General features: G+C 37.4%; 1 protein-coding gene across 7 annotated transcripts in view; it reads right to left on the bottom strand.

Moving 5' to 3' along the window:
- Nucleotides 1–6,206: 6,206 nt before the first annotated feature.
- Nucleotides 6,207–18,364, bottom strand: part of NEBL (nebulette) — a 396,867-nt gene continuing 384,709 nt past the window's right edge. For all 7 annotated transcript variants that reach the window (XM_080675011.1, XM_080675005.1, XM_080675007.1 and 4 more), the window contains 2 exons: nt 14,070–14,176; nt 6,207–11,511 (listed from right to left, as the gene is read on the bottom strand). In XM_080675011.1, the coding sequence (XP_080531137.1) occupies nt 11,335–11,511; nt 14,070–14,176 (284 nt within the window). In that variant the 3' untranslated portion in view covers nt 6,207–11,334. The remainder of the gene's footprint in view (nt 11,512–14,069; nt 14,177–18,364) is intronic.

The following is an 18,364-nucleotide window of genomic DNA, read 5'->3' as shown; positions in this document are numbered from 1 at the left end:
ATAGTATTTCTCTGTATCAAAAAGGGATAGATATAAAAAGTTGAAAACAAGCCATATTATTTTGGGGAAATTAAGAACTGAACTTCTGCACTGGTCAACACTGGTTGGTGGCTACACACAATACCAGGTAGAGAGATGACCAACCAGTTGTTCATTCCCAGTCCCTCACCTCGTGGAAGCTTCTAGAACTTACAACAAAGAGATAGAAATACAATGTAATGCAGAAAATGTAAGATGAAGTGTGACCATAAACAGGTATGCATGGAGGTAAAATGGGGAGATTCTAGAGAGGATTTGGAGGTGAAGAAAGGGTGAAGATTGTAAGTCAAGAATGAGCCTTAGCTCCATATTGTATTACTATATAAACCCAGCTCTTCCAGTAGTGCAGGTGGTAGCTTCAGAGTGGGCATAAAATGATATTGATCCTGCTACTCTGACTGCAACTGATGGAAGAGGACAGGTGCCTGTAGGTGGGATGTCTGGGAAAACATCCTTCTGTAGAGTATAATTTAGCAACAGTGATTTAGAGCATGCAGCAGTGGATTTCTTGACTCAATATCACTGCCAAGGGTTGAAGTCAGAGGAGGAAAGACTCAGGGGAACAGCCAAACTCCCTGAAGCAGCAAAGTGCAATGAGAAAAACGAGAATTAAAAATCGTAAATCCTAGGCTCCTGTCCTATCTCTGTGACTAACTCACTGTGTGACTTTGGGCCAATGGCTTTATTTCTATGGTCCCTAGTTTCTTCTTCTTTCAAATGTCTTCCTTGGGCACTTAGTCGCACCATTCTTCTTTTTTTAAAAAATATATTTTATTAATTTTTTACAGAGAAGAAGGGAGTGGGATAGAGAGTTAGAAACATTGATCAGCTGCCTCCTGCACACCTCCTACTGGGGATGTGCCCGCAACCAAGGTACATACCCTTGACTGGAATCGAACTTGGGACCTTTTCAGTCCGCAGGCCGATGCTCTATCCACTGAGCTAAACTGGTTAGGCCAGTCCCTCCATTCTTAAAGCTCTCTAAACTCAATCCCTTCCATGTTAGAGAGAACTCGCTTTGTCTATCAGCCCACAAATACTGATTTTTTTCATTTGTGTTGGGCTGAACTTCATGCCACCCCCAAAATTTATAACCCCAGTACCTCAGAATTTGACTGTATTTGGAGATAGTCTCTTGAAAGAGGTAATTAAGTTAAAACAAGGTCATGAAGATGGCCCCTAATTCAATATCAACTGATGTCATTTTAAGATAAGGAAATTGAGACATATAGGGAAGACAATGTGAAGATAGGAGGAAGATGGTCATCTACTAGCCGAGGAGATAAGCCTCAGAAGAAACCAACCTTGCTCACACCTGGATCTTGGATTTCTAGACACGAGGACTGTGAGAAAATAAATTCCTGTGGTTTAAGCCACCCAGTCTGTGGTACTTTGTTATGGTAGCCTGATTTTCTACTCGCCCATCCTCTTTTGTACTCCATTTCGCTCTTCACTTTCCTTTCTATGTGTACTTCATCTCACCCAGCAGTCTTAAACAGACTGTGTAATGGGCACAGTCTCCAATACACCCTTCCAATTCTCTCTCTCTCTCTCTCTCTCTCTCTCTCTCTCTCTCTCTCTCTCTCTCTCCCTCCCTCCCTCTTTCTCTGTTTCGTTTACTGTCTATTAGGCTCTAACATGAAGCAATTGTATATGTAAAAATCATGGCATTAACATGCAGCAGACACAGAGCAGTTCCTGTAACTAAAAGGTGTCCTCATGAAAATAAAAATTAAAACAAACAGTGCCATTCAAGGTCAGAAAGGGCTTGATGAAACAGATAAACTGTTGCTGGGAATATAAATCAGTAGAAACTTTCTGGAAGGTAATTTAGCTGTATACTAGTACATAGAAAGTTTAAAAAATTCATACCCAAATGCTGAATACCCCAAAGGGGCGGTGGTAAAGGAAAACCAGGAAATCAAGGTGGGGGGAATAAACTGCAAATGGCCAATAAGCGTGTTAAGAAAATGTTCAACCTCATTAGCAATGAGAAATGAAATATATAACAGAGAACAATCCACTAATGGTAGGTTTTTAAATTGATAAATCTTACTGAGTGACAAATTAACAATACTTATTAAAATCCTTAAAATTACTAGTACATGTTCTTTTTTGTTCCAGCAATTTCATTTTGAGGAATTTAAGGAAATAACAATATGAAAATATTTACTGCATCATTTTAAAAGGAAAATAATCTAAATGTTCAATAAAGAAGGTTAAATGAATAGTTTATTAATATGATAAATATTTATTAAATTATTTAATGATAAAAGAATTTTCCCTATGCAATGTTAAATGGGGAAAGGGTACATAAAATCACTTATTCCAATTTTTAAAAATATATGCATATGTGTAAATTTCCTACAAGGATACACATCAACATCAAGAATTTCTGAGAGCCAGTATATGTTATTTTTTTTCTCTGTACTCTTCTGAATGTTTCCAGTTAGAATGCATTATGTTTTAAAGTAGAGAACCAGCATCTTCTTAAAAAAGAAAAACAAAAACAGGAAACAGACAGGATGGGATGGAAAGAAAAGGAAGGAGAAAACAGCACTGCACACATTGGAAAAAGGTGATGTCATCGCATGTCACAAATTTATCTTACAGTCCAAGGCTGAACCCTGCTGGCATCACTAGTGAGGAACACATGAGGCGTCTTTTAAAAATGCTTGTTGAAAAAAAAAGACTGAAAAACAACCTGGGTAGAAGTCCCGAGGCAGTCTAACTACTCAAATGAAGGGTGGTTTCAGTGTAGAGCAGACAGCAGCTTAATTCACCCTTCTAAGTCTTTTCGGGAGAAGAAAGGGCTGGACGTGGGACAGAACATAGTCTGACTTCCTATCAGCACTCTGAAGACATATCCTTAATTGCTTAATATCCATCTCCCCCTGCCAGTATATTAAAGCTTTATGAGGAAATTTCCTATATTCTGTTCCTTGAATCACATATACCCAGAGTAAATATTTGATCAATGAATTAACAACAGTTACTGCTTCATCCACCTTAATCAAGAATTATCACTGAGTAAACCTGGAAAAAATAGGTATTTATGAAAGCTATGCAAAAACAATTCAGCTTTCATACCAGGAATACCAGTACCCATGTCACTGACCATGGTGGCCCCAGTCACTCCCTTGTTTTTTGCCAATCATTTAGAGATCATGAGAAGATTTCTCTCAACCCCCAATCCTTTCTTTCTACATACATACTGGTGGAAGTTAAATTCACTTGATATTAATTATGCATACTCTTTATAGGGCCCAGGGAAACAATTTCTAACTAAAGTGATTTTCAACAAGATATATAAAGTATAATCCTATATTATAAAGAGGTAATATACAAATTGACCATCATGCGCTCGCACAAGATGGCCGCCCCCATGTGGTCACAAGATGGCTGCCACAAGATGGCAGGCAGGGGAGGGCAATTGTGGGCAATCAGGCCAGCAGGGAAGGGCAGTTAGGGGCAACAAGGCCTGCAGGGGAGGGCAGTTGCGGGGGCACCAGGCCTGCAGGGGAGAGCAGTTGGGGCGACAAGGCCTGCAGGGGAGGGCAGTTAGGGGCGACCAGGCTGGCAGGAGAGGGCAGTTGGGGGCGACCAGGCCTGCAGGGGAGGGCAGTTGGGGAGAACTAGGCCTGCAGGAAAAGGCAGTTGGGGGCGACTGGGCTGGCAGGGGAGGGCAGTTGGGGGTGATTGGGCCAGTAGGGGAGCAGTTAGGCGTCGATCAGGCTGGCAGGGGAGTGGTTAGGTGGTGATTAGGCTGGCAGCCAGAAGCAGTTGGGGGCAATGAGGCAGGCAGGCAGGCGAGCGGTTGGGAGCTGGCAGTCCTGGATTGTGAGAAGGATGGCCGACTGCCGATTTAGGCCCAATCCCACATCTGCCGAAGGGTCCCAGATTGGAGAGGGTGCAGGCTGGGCTGACGGACACCTCCCCCCAGCCAGTGCACAAATTCCGTGCACTGGGCCTCTAGTATATCATAAAAGGTAACTTAAGAGCTTTGGAACATTTGAACTGTAATAATATATTGAAATTTCAATCACATTTGACGGTGTTTTGTTTGGGTGCAGATCTTTCCATCATTCATGAAATGTGTTCCTTGTCAAGAGGAGGTGCCTCACAGTGTCAGCAGGACAGCTTTTTATCTGACATGGAGTGTGGGCACACCCTGGGCAGCAGGCGTCGGGGCTGCCTAACACAGGAGCCACCATAACAAGAATTCATTTCCTCCTGTGTTTAGTGGTTCCTGCCACTTTTGACCATCTACTTTACTTTTTACTCAGTCTATTCTAAATATGGTCCCCATCTCGTGACTTGCTCTTACTCATGCTTTCTTCTCACTCACACCATACTTACTCCTGACTTCCTTCTTCTTTTTCTATGTCTTTCAGCTTTTACTAATACAACCAGTTAGCTACCTTGCTTTATCTTGTGAACTCAGGTCTTCAGACCAAGTTGAGTCACTATCATCCCTGTTAGGCAACGTTCTTATGCAGCCCCATCAAAAGCACCTGGGAAGTCTACAGATCAGTTACCTGGATCCTGTCAGCTGTCACTAGAGGGGTGACAAAGAAAAAAAACAACAGTTAATTTGGGCCTCGTGGCCTTGGATAGCAAACCTCTGGGAAAAGGAAATAACAAGAAACAAGGGTCAAGAACAAGAAACTAGTTCACTGATAGAACAACCTAATAACTAAATTTGAGGTGCAGCAAAGTGCCTTATTTTTTCAAGTGGAATAACTGAAATTCAGATTTCGCTTTCTCTATTTTACTCTACTATCCTCTTTCATGTTTGTTACTAAAAAAAAGAAAAGTAAAAAGTGGCAAAGATCAAAATGCCGTGGTATAAACACAAAATCAGTAACTGGATCCTCTGTTCTAATATTGACTTTTTATCCTTTAAATCTACTTTTTCATCCTATTTTTCACCAGAACTCTGCTGCTCCCAAATACAAATATAATAGACAAGGGCCTGAGAATTTTGTTGAGAACTGTAGAAAGCAGATGAAGTTCCCACTTGGGCCATATCCAGTTTTCTGCCATCACAAAACTCTTCTTCAACCCTGTGTTGGAGAAGCAGATTACATAAAGAAAGGAACAAAACTTCCCTTTTATCTAGGTTTTAAGTCTGAATATTTTTTAAAGTTATTTTGGTAGGCTCCTGATGGTCATGTATGTCTTCAATTACTTATCTTCACAAATTTTTAAGTTAATAAAATTATAAGCATGGTATGTTCTAAACCCAAATTATTTAAGTTTAGAAAAATATCTTGCTAGGTTATTTATTTATCTGTGGCTTGGGTTCCAAAGAGGAAATTTATTATCATGGAGGGGGGAACAATCTTGGAGATAGAAAAAGACAGTAAATTCTTCAAATAAATAAATAAGCCACTTTGTAATTTGAAATGTCATCAGTATGTTTGATGATTACTATCATACAAATATTCATTTCATACTTTTGGAATATAAAAACCCACAAAGTTGAAGATTAGAAATAAGTGTTTATTCCGTCAGTAAGTGTCCTAAATGTGTCAGCTGCAATGTTTATCAGTTCATAATTAGGAAAGCTTATGCACCATCAAAAATGAACTTTTACAAAATAATATAAAAAAGATAAGGTTCTAGTCTCAACAGATTTTGTGAGGATAAAAATAGGGATGAACTCATTTTTTTCCAACTATGGGAAAATTAGAAAAAAAGCAATTATGTCCTATGGTTATGAGTGATTCTTAGCCAAAAAAATTATAGCATCTTCCCGTTTCATGTACTTAATTAGTGCATTTTTTATTCTTTGCTCCAAACTGTTTCTTTCATCTGACAAATTCAAGAAAATTAAAATTGTACTGTTGAGGACATATGAGGAATTTAATCTTGAAAGAAGTAAACTACAATGAAGTATCATTGTGATATTTTGATATAAAATCAGAAAGATACTGAGCATTAAAAAGCATAATATTTCTATCATTTAAAACAGCCTATTGGGAGAGGAAGACACATTTTGAATGACTCACCAATGTGAGTGCACTGAAGACAACATATTCCTTTGATGAGATTTGATGTTCGTTGTCACGATAAACCTAAGACCTAGGGTATTATCAATGACCCATGCTCCAAGAAACCAAAGTTTAATCACCCATGATCCAAGAAACCAAGGTCAGAACCAAGAAGTGGAACCATTTTTTATATCCCGCATTTATTTAAGCAAACCAAGTTGTAGATAGGAAATTAAAGCGTTATAATGTTTTACAAATACAGAAAGAAGACACAGAATAATAATACCCTGAAGAAAGTGCATCTGAGAACATAGTTCTGTCTCCAGAGGACACCTGCAGTGACCACACAGAAGCCATGGCTGACACATCCATCTGTCATTCTTGTTATTACATCGTTCAGTAGTTCTAATAGATAATTCAGCAATTTGCTTTTAAACAAATAATAATACTAATGATTATGGTAGCCTTGAAGGGTTTGTGAGCGACTACACTGTACATACGCGATATTAGGTATAATGTGTTATTTCAGTGCCGCTGTACATTAGGCAGGGGAAATAATGCCTTATTACACAATTACTGTGACATCCACTAAAATGTGAACTAGTTTGCATAGGTTAGTCCTTTGGGCAGCATGATGTTGCTCTAGTCCACCAAGGCTTCAAGATTCACAGTATAGAGGAAAAAAACATGAATTAAAGCATTTCTACTAAAATATATTTTAATAGCTGGTGTTAACAATTTGCATAACAAAAGCCGGATTATATTAATAACACTGGGTTGTTTCTTCTGTGAGCCCCTTCATTTTGAAAACATTGTTTCCTTCAAAATTGTAAGCTTTCAAAATTAGTAAAATCTTGCAAATTAATCAACCACAATTCTACATATTTTGAAGCAAATAAAAGCCAAACTGAACAGTGGTTCAATTTTGCACTTTTATCACAAGTCAAAGTCCAAACTGTTCCACACCATGCCTGTAACAATAACATACTTGCTGCTGCTTCTAAAATGCTCAGCCATTCATTGTGTGGACTCTGAAGAATGGTACTATAATGCAGATTTCTCTTTTCCTTTAAGTGAAGCATTTTTAATAGCACTGGTTTACAAAGAAGTATATATTATGCAAACTGAATACCATATATCTAACACAAAAAACATATGGAATTTCCATGAATACACTGAAGTAACATGGACAACTGGGGATGAGATTTGCCCTGGGGACCCTTCCAGGTTTGTGGACTCCAGGAGTCTAAGCATCCTGGAATGATGACCACAGAAGCATTACAATGTCATGATTTTTTAGATCATCAATAGTTGACAGCGGTCTGGAAAGGACCTAATGGGCAAGGAATACTTGAGAAGGAGACTTTCATTTATCAGTTGTTTACATAGCTTCTTCCTTAACTAAAGCTTTCTCAGCACCATGCCACGTTACCCAAAACAAGCACACTCGAGCCACTTTTACATGATCAGAAGCAAATAGCTAAGATATAAATGAATTTGTGAAGTGAATTTTATCTTGTGTAATGAATTCAGCCTCATAATATAGGTACTTTATATCTCAAGCCTAAAATTAATGTGTATGCAGCTCAACTATATATAAATCTACAAAGAACCATTCAAAAATTGGTGGAAAGAGTCAGTATTTTCTAAATTTCTAAACCTTTAGAAGTAAAATATAATCAGCTATCACCCTTCATACCTGTCAGGAGCATCTTACTTCCCCATCACAAAAATACCAATCATGTGTAATAAAATATTACTATAGGATAAGCAGAAGCTTGGTTTTCTTTCCCAGACCATAGTGGACAAACAAGGGTAATAAAAAAGGCACCTATTTTTGTATATGTCTATATTATAATTTTGGTATAAACTATATCTACTTTATATAGAGATGTGTTATTAAAGGATCACACACATTTTCTTTGTCTTTTCATTAAAAACATTTCACTGGAGTTGGACAAATCTAAAAAAAAAAAAAATACACTTCTTCAACTTCCACTGTTTTAGAAAAGTTGGCTTCCCAACCCCCAAAGTGTTGTAGAGCTCAACACAGAGAGGATAAGGAAAAAAAGACTGTGGCAAAACTGGCAAAGCCGCATCTTTACCATCTTCAAGCAGTGACCCTAGTGGCAAGGGAGGGGCTGGGCTGGTCTCATCCCGCTTCACACAAGGTGCTCTTGGAAATTGTGCTTGCATATTCCTGGGTGGTGTCTGGAGGTGGGGAGAGGCCTGAGAAGATGCAGGGACATCTGGCAACCAGATAAATGTTTCAAATTGGGCTACACTGCCAATGTGAGATTACAAGAAGACACAAAGAAGTCACTTTGCCACAGGTGAGAGATAGAAAGCTTCCTTGGAGACCAAGAATTCATAAAAACACTCACTACAAAAACTGCTTTCTCCAGAGAGATGTGATCCACATACAGCTTTGTTTTTGAAAACTTGAAAAGTCTATCAAATTGCTCCTTGTGCTTTTGCCAGGCTGGAGGACACGGGCTTAGAAAAGCAGGTGCATGCTCTCGGTGCTTGGGCACCCACAGTCTTCTGTAACTTGATTTGTAAAAGGCTCATTTCTTAGGCCCTTGTTTAGCTGTCAGCATTACATATGCTACCTCTTGCCAAACTGAAGCTGGGCAGGGGCCGTGTTGAAAGGGGAAAAGCTATTCAACAATGCAGTTTTGAAAATGATACTGTAAAATAGAACTTTGGTATTATACACACATTTCCTGTATTTCTGCTGAGATGCTTAATATCCTGACAAGCTTTAGTGACAATGCCAACACTATCAAGCGAGTGTGTGAGAAGCACGTGCCATCTTTTCTCCCTCAGTCTTTACTGTAAAATAACCTCCCTCTAGTTAAATTCTGATCAGATCTTAATTCCTAAAGGCTGGAAGCAGAAACATCTTGCTTTGCAGACATTATGTAAAGCTTATGATTTAGGAGAATTATTCCCCAAGTAAGTATTGACTTTTACATTCAATGAACCCGATTTTGAAATCAGGGGATGAGAAAAACAATGAAACATCAAGCTGCTACTTTATGGTAACTTTCCCCATTATACTTATCATTTTAAGTCAGTTTTCTTTGCGTTCCCTATTTATCAAATGTGCTATTTATCAAAAATTGTACCTGTCCTACATTTAGTCTGCAAAATTTAATCAACAACAACTCCTTTTTTATAATCGTGAAAAGAAGTCTGGGTGAAACGTAAATATTTACTTAATGGCATAATAAAACTGAGCAAGCTCATTTCCCTCACTTTTAATGCACATAAATTTTTGCAAGAATATTGCAGGTTCAGTTTGTGTTTGTAGGTTTGTGTATAGGACATCAAAACTGATGTGGGGTTTAATCAATCTAATCATGACCGGTCATTTCAATGATAGAAAATCAGTCAAGCTGCCTATTTCGTAAAGCTCACTCAAAAAAGTCTCGTTATTTGCCTGAATTTTTCTCTTCCATTTTATGTCAGTGTCATGCAGATGAAGCTTGTGCAATAAATTTTATTCTATTTACTCTTTTAGCTAGATAAAATAAAACTACAGATTTTCAAAAGCATTTGCTAAGCTTTCAAAGGTGTTAATAAATTAACATTTGCCTTTGGACTGATCAACATTTCAACAAAATATATTTTGTTAATTTCTTTGATTATATGGTATAAGGAGATATCCCCAACCCATACATTTTATTGCATTTTTGAGACTTTGCTTTTTCAGTTTCACCTCAACTATAGAGTCAGATCCTACATGAATGCTACCCTGTTGCAGGTCCCAATAAATGACACAATCAGAAAAACACAGTTGCTGATGGATGTTAATCTCAGGTGATTTTGACTGTGGACTCCGGTGAAAGACCAGCCAGCAAAGGCTGCAGGCGTGGCTGTGAATCCAAAAAGAAACTGCAAGGTCACTCATTTGAAAATCAAAACCTGAAAATTCCATTTTTAGTGAACAACCTGTGCCTGTACCTAAAATCTCTGATGACATTCCTATCTCACCCCCTGAATGTGATTGAGAAAGTAAAAAGCAGAAAGTGACAAGAAAGTCTTTTCTTTTGCTGGTTTCAGTGGCTACATTTCCATTCCAGAATTTGAATACCTTTTCCAAAACAAGAAACCACACACACACACACACACACCTCTCTCTCTCCCTCTTTCTCTCACCCTCTCTCTCTCTGTAGAGTTGGTCGGTCACTTTCTGTTCACTGGTTTTCTCTAGCACACTTCCTATCCCACTTTGTCACTGGCTCCTGTTAGGTTTTCTTAACTTTTAAATCAGCAGCGGCATTAAGTTAATGAAAGCTGTTCAATAAACACCTAAGTCACTTATTTACTAGAGTATACATCTATTTCCTAAAGTGTACATCCTTCAAAACTAGAGTGCAATGCAGCAGGAGAATCTCAAGCAACTTTTCAAAATATGTTTTTCTGATGAGCTGACAACTAGAGGAAAGGCCTTTAGATATCAGCCACTCTTTGAGATCTAGTAGGAGTAATGGGCAGGGCAGCTGCCTATGTTACAGAAGCTTGAGCCTACATGTCATGCAACAGGGTGAAGGCTATTAGGGAAGTCATATAGATGGCCTGAAATCTGCCCTTTGCAGAGCAGCTACGAAGTTATTTGGTCCTGACATTCTGTGGAGCCAAGCATACGTGTGGGTCCATAGAATGTAAGTGGAGAGTAGGATATGTCTTGGTACAAATAAGAAATAAATAGACCCAAGTTGGCCAAGGAAACAAAAACATTTCTTTGTTCAGTAGAAGTTTCTAGGTCCCTACGGCCACCACTCAATATAATTTTAACCAAACTGTCATTTTGCCATTGCTTACTTTATTATGCTAGATGATTTTCACTGGAATTGGAAATTGCCTAATGACTCCAAAGCTACACAGTTTTTAAATTATTGGCTGTGTTGCTGAATTAAGAGAATTGGCTTCTGGTGATTCCAAAGTGACAGCTAAGAAGTCTTATATACGTGTTACATTTACAGGACAATCAACATCTCTATTAAAGTCTACAAAAATACATTTCCCAGAAGGGTTCAGTAGCCAATCAAAAGAAACCAGTAATACAATTAGCAGCACCAGGTCTCCAGACCTAATTATTTTGTTTACAGGAACTACTGAAAATGCTGCTGTTCTCAGCCCAGAAATCATTCCTTCTTCCTGGTACCTGTGTGTCTAATTGTTAAAGTAAGGGTAGATTATTGTAAAATAACTGCCAAGTGGTCTTAGAAGTATCTTCTATCTTTTAAAAAGACTAGGTTTAGAGTAAAGCTCAAAGGGCAAGGAGAAATAATTAATTAACAAACTCAATGTAATTTGCTGGGAGCATCCCGGTTTTCCCAGTTCTCTGCACCGTGCCGTACATCCAGCCGTCATCGATGGGCTGCACGTTGACAATGTAGTCACCGTCCCTGAAGGAGACTTCATCTTCATCCTGGGCACTGTAATCGTACATGGCTCGGTAGGTCCTCTGAGAAAAGAACGACAGGGTCACTATGAATACTAATATAGTCATGGCCACAAATGCCAATCCCAACAAACCAACCCACTCGTAAAGCAACTATTAGGCATGTTTCCAAGTACATTTATTTCTGGAGAGTTGTACACCAGAGCCTAGTGTTCTAACTGTGCTCATCTCAAGTTTACTAGGCTAGCAAAAAGCTAACATTTGGGGGCCAGAACAGGAATAGAGCAAGCCACTAAATACAATTGCTAGCCTGTCAAAAAGTAAGCTTTAAAGTAATGAAGCCCAACTCGCCCCAGGTTCGGCTACCTCAGAGACATCAGGTGACATAGATTCTCCCCTAGTCCACAGTCTTCAGAGAATAAAACCTGCCACAGTGGCAGGCAGATCCATGTCACTGCCAACTCACAACTGGCCCCTGGCAGAGGCAATAAACTTTTCTTAAGCAAGTATTTAAAATGTTTTTTTTCCTCTTAAAAATATACAAAACAAATAAAAGAAAGAATCGATAATATACTCATTTTTTAGCTTTTGCATCACAGTGGTAGAAATTTAGCATATACATGTTCTAAATATTAGTGTACATACTACTATAACTAAATCTTTATTATAATGAGAAACATGTTTACTTCCTCACTTCAAACTATGTTATAAAACTATGTCATCAATACAGTATAGTATTGGCATAAATCAGTGGAATAGGATAGAGAGCCCAGAAATAAACCTATGCATATATTGTCAATTAATTTATGACAAAGGACCCATGAATGCACAATGGGGAAAGGACAATCTCTTCAATAAAAGGTGTTGGGAACACTGGACAGCCACATGCAAAAGAATAAAACTGGACCACTATTTTACACAATGCACAAAATATTAACTCACAAGGGATTAAAGATTTGAATGTAAGAACTGAAATCATAAAATTCCTAAAAAAAAAAATGTTGGTCTTGGCGATGATTTTTTTATTTGACACCAAAAGCAAAGGCAACAGAAGCAAAAAATAAATGGGACTACATCAAACTAAAAAGCTTCTGCACAGCAAATAAACCAGCATCAAAATGAATAGGCAACTTACTGAATGAGATAAAATATTTAGAAATAATATATCTGATAAGTGATTAATATTCAAGATATAAATTGAGTTTTACCGTACTTGTTTTCATTTAAGGCCAAGAGTTTAGCTGATATTAACATCAGACGATCCCAGAATCAAATGAATTCATACCCTGAGGAAACTGGCTGAGACACAAAGAATTTTAGAGCAACTAAAGATAAATTTCAAACTGCAGGGGTTGGTGGGGGGGCACCTGTTTCTAAGTTCTCAAAGGGCCAAATGACTGTGTCAGTTGCTTGGAGAAGCAATTTCAGCATGAGATGTCACATTTGACACCAAAATGACCATGAACAGCGCTTCCAAACTTGACATTTAATTAATGAATTAATGCTTCAAGGTTTCCAATGGGAGGATTCAAAGACATGTTGGCTCTGTCATTTAGGTTTTAGTGGCCATCTTGATTAATGTCCAGATTAATTAGTTAATATGACCAAATATTTGTGTTGTACAGACGTGAATGAAGATCATAGCTGGCTAACACCAATAATAAAATAACAATTAGGGTATTGTACTAGTAGAATCTTTGTGTTTCATGGTTTACATGTTTTCACATCATACCTTCCCTTCTCAATAGTTTATCTCTATAAGTCCTTTGCTTCCTTCCAAAGGGTTGTACCAATGACAGCACATCCTTTTTCCTTTATTTGAAAATGTACATGCCCATTGACAGATGAACAGATAAAGAAGTGGCACATATATACAATGGAATATTAGGCAGCCATAAAAAAAAGAACTAAATCTTGCCATTGGCAATAAAAAATGGTTTAGAGGATATTATGTTAAGTGAAAATGTCAGTCAGAAAAAGATAAATACTGTATAATTTTGCTTATATGTGGAATCTAAAAAAACAAACAAAAACAAAAACAAACAAATGAATAAATAAAATAAAACAGCCTCATAGAGAACAAAGTGATGGTGCCAAAGGAGAAGAAGGATGGGGGGAGTGAGTGAAAAAGGTGAAGGGGGATAAGAGGCACAAACTTCCAGTTATAAAACAAGTTAGACATGGAGACATAATGTACAGCACAGGGCATCTATAATAATAAAAGAGTAATATGCAAATCAACCAAATGGCCGAACATCCGGACAACCTTCCAGACGAAGCCGGGGCTGCGAGAGCCGAGGCAGCTGGAGCTGCGAGGGCTAAACCCCTTGCACGAATTTTGTGCATCGGGCCTCTAGTATAGTCAACAATACCACAGTAACTTTGTATGGTGATGGATGCTTGCTAGAATTACTGTGTGGTGATCACAATGTAAAGTAAGTAAATGTCAAATCACTATGTTGTACACCTGAAACTAATATAATATTGTATATCAACTATATGTTAATAAATGATAAATGTTAAAATATAAAATAAATAAAATTATTTTTCCATGTGTATTTATATTTTGGAGATGAAACGGGAACACTGAGCAAAAAGAAACACTTCAAACCCACACTTACTAGATTTGGTGAATGCTGCATTGACCTCATGGATGACAGGCTGGTCTGGTGCATGTACCCATAGCCTTGGGAATGGCTTTGCTGGTAGGCTCCAGGAAGGACAGGTGCTGCGCATTAAATACACACACGCATAGGTTCCTTAAAGCAAGTCTCAAAACCCCCTCCTACCCCTTCAAGTGACTTCATGCTCTGCTAGCATCTTCTGAAACAAAATGCCATTTTTCAGTGCAATGTGACATTTGGGTAGTGATGTTATAAGCAATCTCTAGGTTACTATAAATTCAGTAATTAAGGACATATATAGGGGATCAGTTAAACATGCAGTTAACTATATTAGAAATATTTCTACAACTCCATTGCAGTTGCTATGTTAAAATAACACAAATACAAAAAAATGAATTTCCCATAACCTCTTAACAATATTATATTTTCACGTGGTCATCTGATCCTCTTAGATGTGTTTTTTAAAAAATATATATTTAAAGAACTGTAATTGGTTGTCAAACCAATGACAGAGTATAAATGTTTTCACTGTATACTTCACACATAAGAGGATGCTCTGCATATTTCAAGTCATACAGCTGAATTTTACCTTGACAAAGATGATAAGCACAGCATATTTTAGCAACATATGCTTGTTTAGCAGTTAATTAGTCTACACCATTAAAATAAACCTTTACTTAGAATATATGAATTTTCCATTTTATTTTGCTGTAAGTCAAGACTAAATCAACTGAAGCTGTTGCAAAAGCATGATAAACCACACCATTTAAAGAATGTCATAAATATCGTCCCACTATATTAAAAGAATACTATCAAAATAGCATTTACTTAATCTGTGCTATTCTCACCACTAATTATGACATTCAAAAGACATAGTTTCTGCTTTGAAGAACACTGAATTCTAGGGAAATCAACAGAGAAGCTAGATAAAACCCCGCAAAATCAGTAAACATATGCTTGTGTGTTTCTCTGGAAGTACTTTTCAGTATTGGTAAGCAGAAATATGTGCTGTAAAAATCCATAACAGGTTCCTATTTTTGTTCAATCAGGTTGAGTAAAGTAATTATTGTGGGTTGATTATTCAGCTCAGTTTTTATAATAAAAGAATAAAGCAGATGTAATTCTTGGGTGTTATGAATAATTAACGTTTTATGAGTGGCACATTGATCCTAATGATATATGAGAATATCAAACTTTAAAGAAATTCAATCATCAGAAAATTACAAAACATTAATGTGTTCTCCTGATGATAATGACATTAGGTTGAATGGAGATTTTTAAAAATAGTTCTTGAATTAATTCATATTACAGTGTTGTTACAAAATTGTCCTGATTTAATGTCTAGATGTGGCATCAATGAGAAATTGACAAGATACTTGTTAGGATTTGTAGTACATTATAAAGTTATTAAAACATTAAACTTCAAATACTTCAGAAAATAGCACTTTTTAACATTACCAACTCAATTTAAATATTTAATGTCAAGAGATGTCAAAGATATTGTCAAAATTCACTCAAGAAGAAAAATGAAATCCCCATAAATAACTAGGCCACCTAATTAGTTGAGTCAGAGAGTCTTTTCTGTGTGTTGGAAGCTGGACGCATTGACCATTTATTCATTCCCTTGACTCTCAGCAAATATTTACTAAGTGAGTTCATGTGTGCACAGGGCTTACTGCATTGCCTGTTATTTAGTAAACCTCCACAAATATTTTCGAGGCATGCCAGGGCCAACAAAAACCATTGCCCTCCTAGAGCAGTGATGGCCCTGTACATCTGCCCTTTGCCCAATTAAAGAAATGGCTCTGGATACTTAGGGCATTTCCAGTTAAATATATTAGTCAATAATTCCAACTACATATTCCAGATTGGCACTTCTGAAGAGGTTTTTATCCATTACACAAGTCATTTCATTAATCATTATTTTAATGTACTTGTAAATGCTAAGTAAGGTTAAATAAATAACCCTGTAAACTTACTTAAAATAAAAATTAAACTTTTAATCCTTTGTTATGCTACTTAGTTATGTCCTTTAAATTTTTATGCACAGAGTTAAGTACAACCATCTCAAAATATTTTGGGGGGAAAAGAGGACAGGACAGTTAAAAAATACAACATGAAATATACTGTCTCAGATGCTGTAATATGTTTATGCTTAGATAGTTTGTACCTAATCCCAGTTAGAGCCCATCAGTACTAACAATTCAAGAATGTTGTTTAACAGAATTCTCTAATTTTGGCTTTTAAAAATCAAGTATATTCATGCCTACTCAATTGCTCAAGTTTGACCTTAAAAGAACCTTTTGTTATTGTCAAATACCAGGAAATAAAAGTAATGTATTTGTGCCCATTGTGGCTCAGTGGTTGAGTGTTAACCTATGAACCAGGAGTTCACAGTTCCATTCCTGTCAGGTCACATGCCAGGGTTGTGGGCTTGATCCCCAGTAGGGGGCGTGCAGGAGGCAGTCGATCAATGATTCTCTCTCATCATTGATGTTTCTATCTTTCTCTCCCTCTCCCTTCTTCTCTGACATCAATAAAAGTATATTTTTTAAAGGTAATGTATTTGTCCTAAATATGCCTGGTTTTGAGAGAGCAGGAGAGAAAGTGTAGAATAAGAAACCTTGGAGTAAATATAATCAATCTATCTAGTCCTTATGGCTTCTCTTCATGCTTTTGTTGATTATTTCCATTTCCCTCTCTGGCTGCATTATTTAATGCAAGTTCCTTTGGGGTAATTGAACTTTGATATCTACTTTTTACCTGGTACAGTGAAAGTGTTATTAGGAAGCTCCGATTAGGGCTATGAAAAACATAACTGAGAGCCCAGATAAATCAACTTACTAAAAGCAAATGCCAATTTAAAAAGAGGCACAGGGTAAAAGGGGGATAAATGGTGATGGAAAGAAACTTGATTTTGGGTCATGAACACACAATACAATACACAGATGATGTATTATAAGAGTTGTACACTCGAAACCTACATAATTTTACTAACCAATGTCATCCCAATAAATGCAACTAAAAATACATAAAAAGAGGCACAGACATTGCTTTATATTGTGTTTCGTTACACAAATGCTTTTTTAGAAAACAAAACAAGCAAAAGGAAATTGGAAGCAATGGCTTTGGAAATTGGGTTTATTTGCTTAAAAGATAGTCCATGTGAGTTGGGAGATTTCTTCCATGAAAATATGAAATTCAAAGTGTTGTGCAAAAGCTAGATGTTAGGCTAACTTCACAACAAGCAAGGACTTCTTATGAAAAAGAAAAACACAGCACCCTCTTTATTAACTAGTGGTCAGGTCCCACAGGCATTGGTACAAATGGATGATGATAAGGACATAATCATCTTACAACCCAAGAGTTTTGAGTTTGAGGGGTTTTTATTTCAATAACATGAAAGTCACAACACACTAGCTTTCGTTATCCAAAGGGCAACATAAAACACAAAAGTGTGACCCACTTTCATTTCACATTGGTGAGATTTATTGACCAGAGATCTGGGAGCTGACAAAAGCTCCAAGGATCCCAGGGTCGATTTGGAGTGTCCTGTACTTATAAAACCCAAATCTCACTTCCACTGTGCAATAAAGCTCTTCCGCAATGAGCCACGCCTAGTATTTCCTATTTATTGTTTATTCTTACGATGGTAGATAAAACCAAGATAAAGAAATAAGAAGCCCTCGCCGTTTTGGCACAGTGGCTAGAGCATCGGCCTGCAGACTGAACAGCGCCAGGTTTGATTCCAGCAAGGGTGCATACCTTGGTTGCAGGCTTCATCATGACCCCGTCAGGGCATGTGCTGGAGGCAACCAATTGATGTGTCTCTTTCATATTGACGTTTCTCTCTCTGTGTCTCTCCCCCTCCCTTCTACTCTCTCTAAAAATCAATAGAAAAAATATCCTTGGGTGAGGATTAACAAAACAAAAGAAGTAGACATTAAGGTCAGAAAACAGAAAGAAAGTTTTTATAGAGCGTCACAAATTTGAAAATGAAAAAAATGAGGAAATACATGCAATTATACAAAGATTAGAGTAAATGAACCCCCCCCCCCCAAAAAAAGTACCTACAATAAAAGGAGAAAGGACCCAAAAAGAAGTCCACTTTGGGGAAAGTGCCAAGAGCAGGTGAAAGAAGTAGACTTTTAGTTACCAGAGCTCCTCTTTTAGATAGGTGCATTCCCACTTTTCAGGATAAAATTACAACAGCTGACAGATTAACCAGGAAGGCAGTAAGTTAGCTCTGCACTGTGACACCACAACAAAGGTCTCCAGTCATTAAAGATGAG

Source organism: Plecotus auritus (genome assembly GCF_963455305.1).
Source record: "Plecotus auritus genome assembly, chromosome: 1".
NCBI classification, from domain to species: Eukaryota; Metazoa; Chordata; class Mammalia; order Chiroptera; family Vespertilionidae; genus Plecotus; species Plecotus auritus.
Note: the sequence above shows the minus strand (reverse complement) of the source record. Positions and strands in the feature narration are given on the sequence as shown.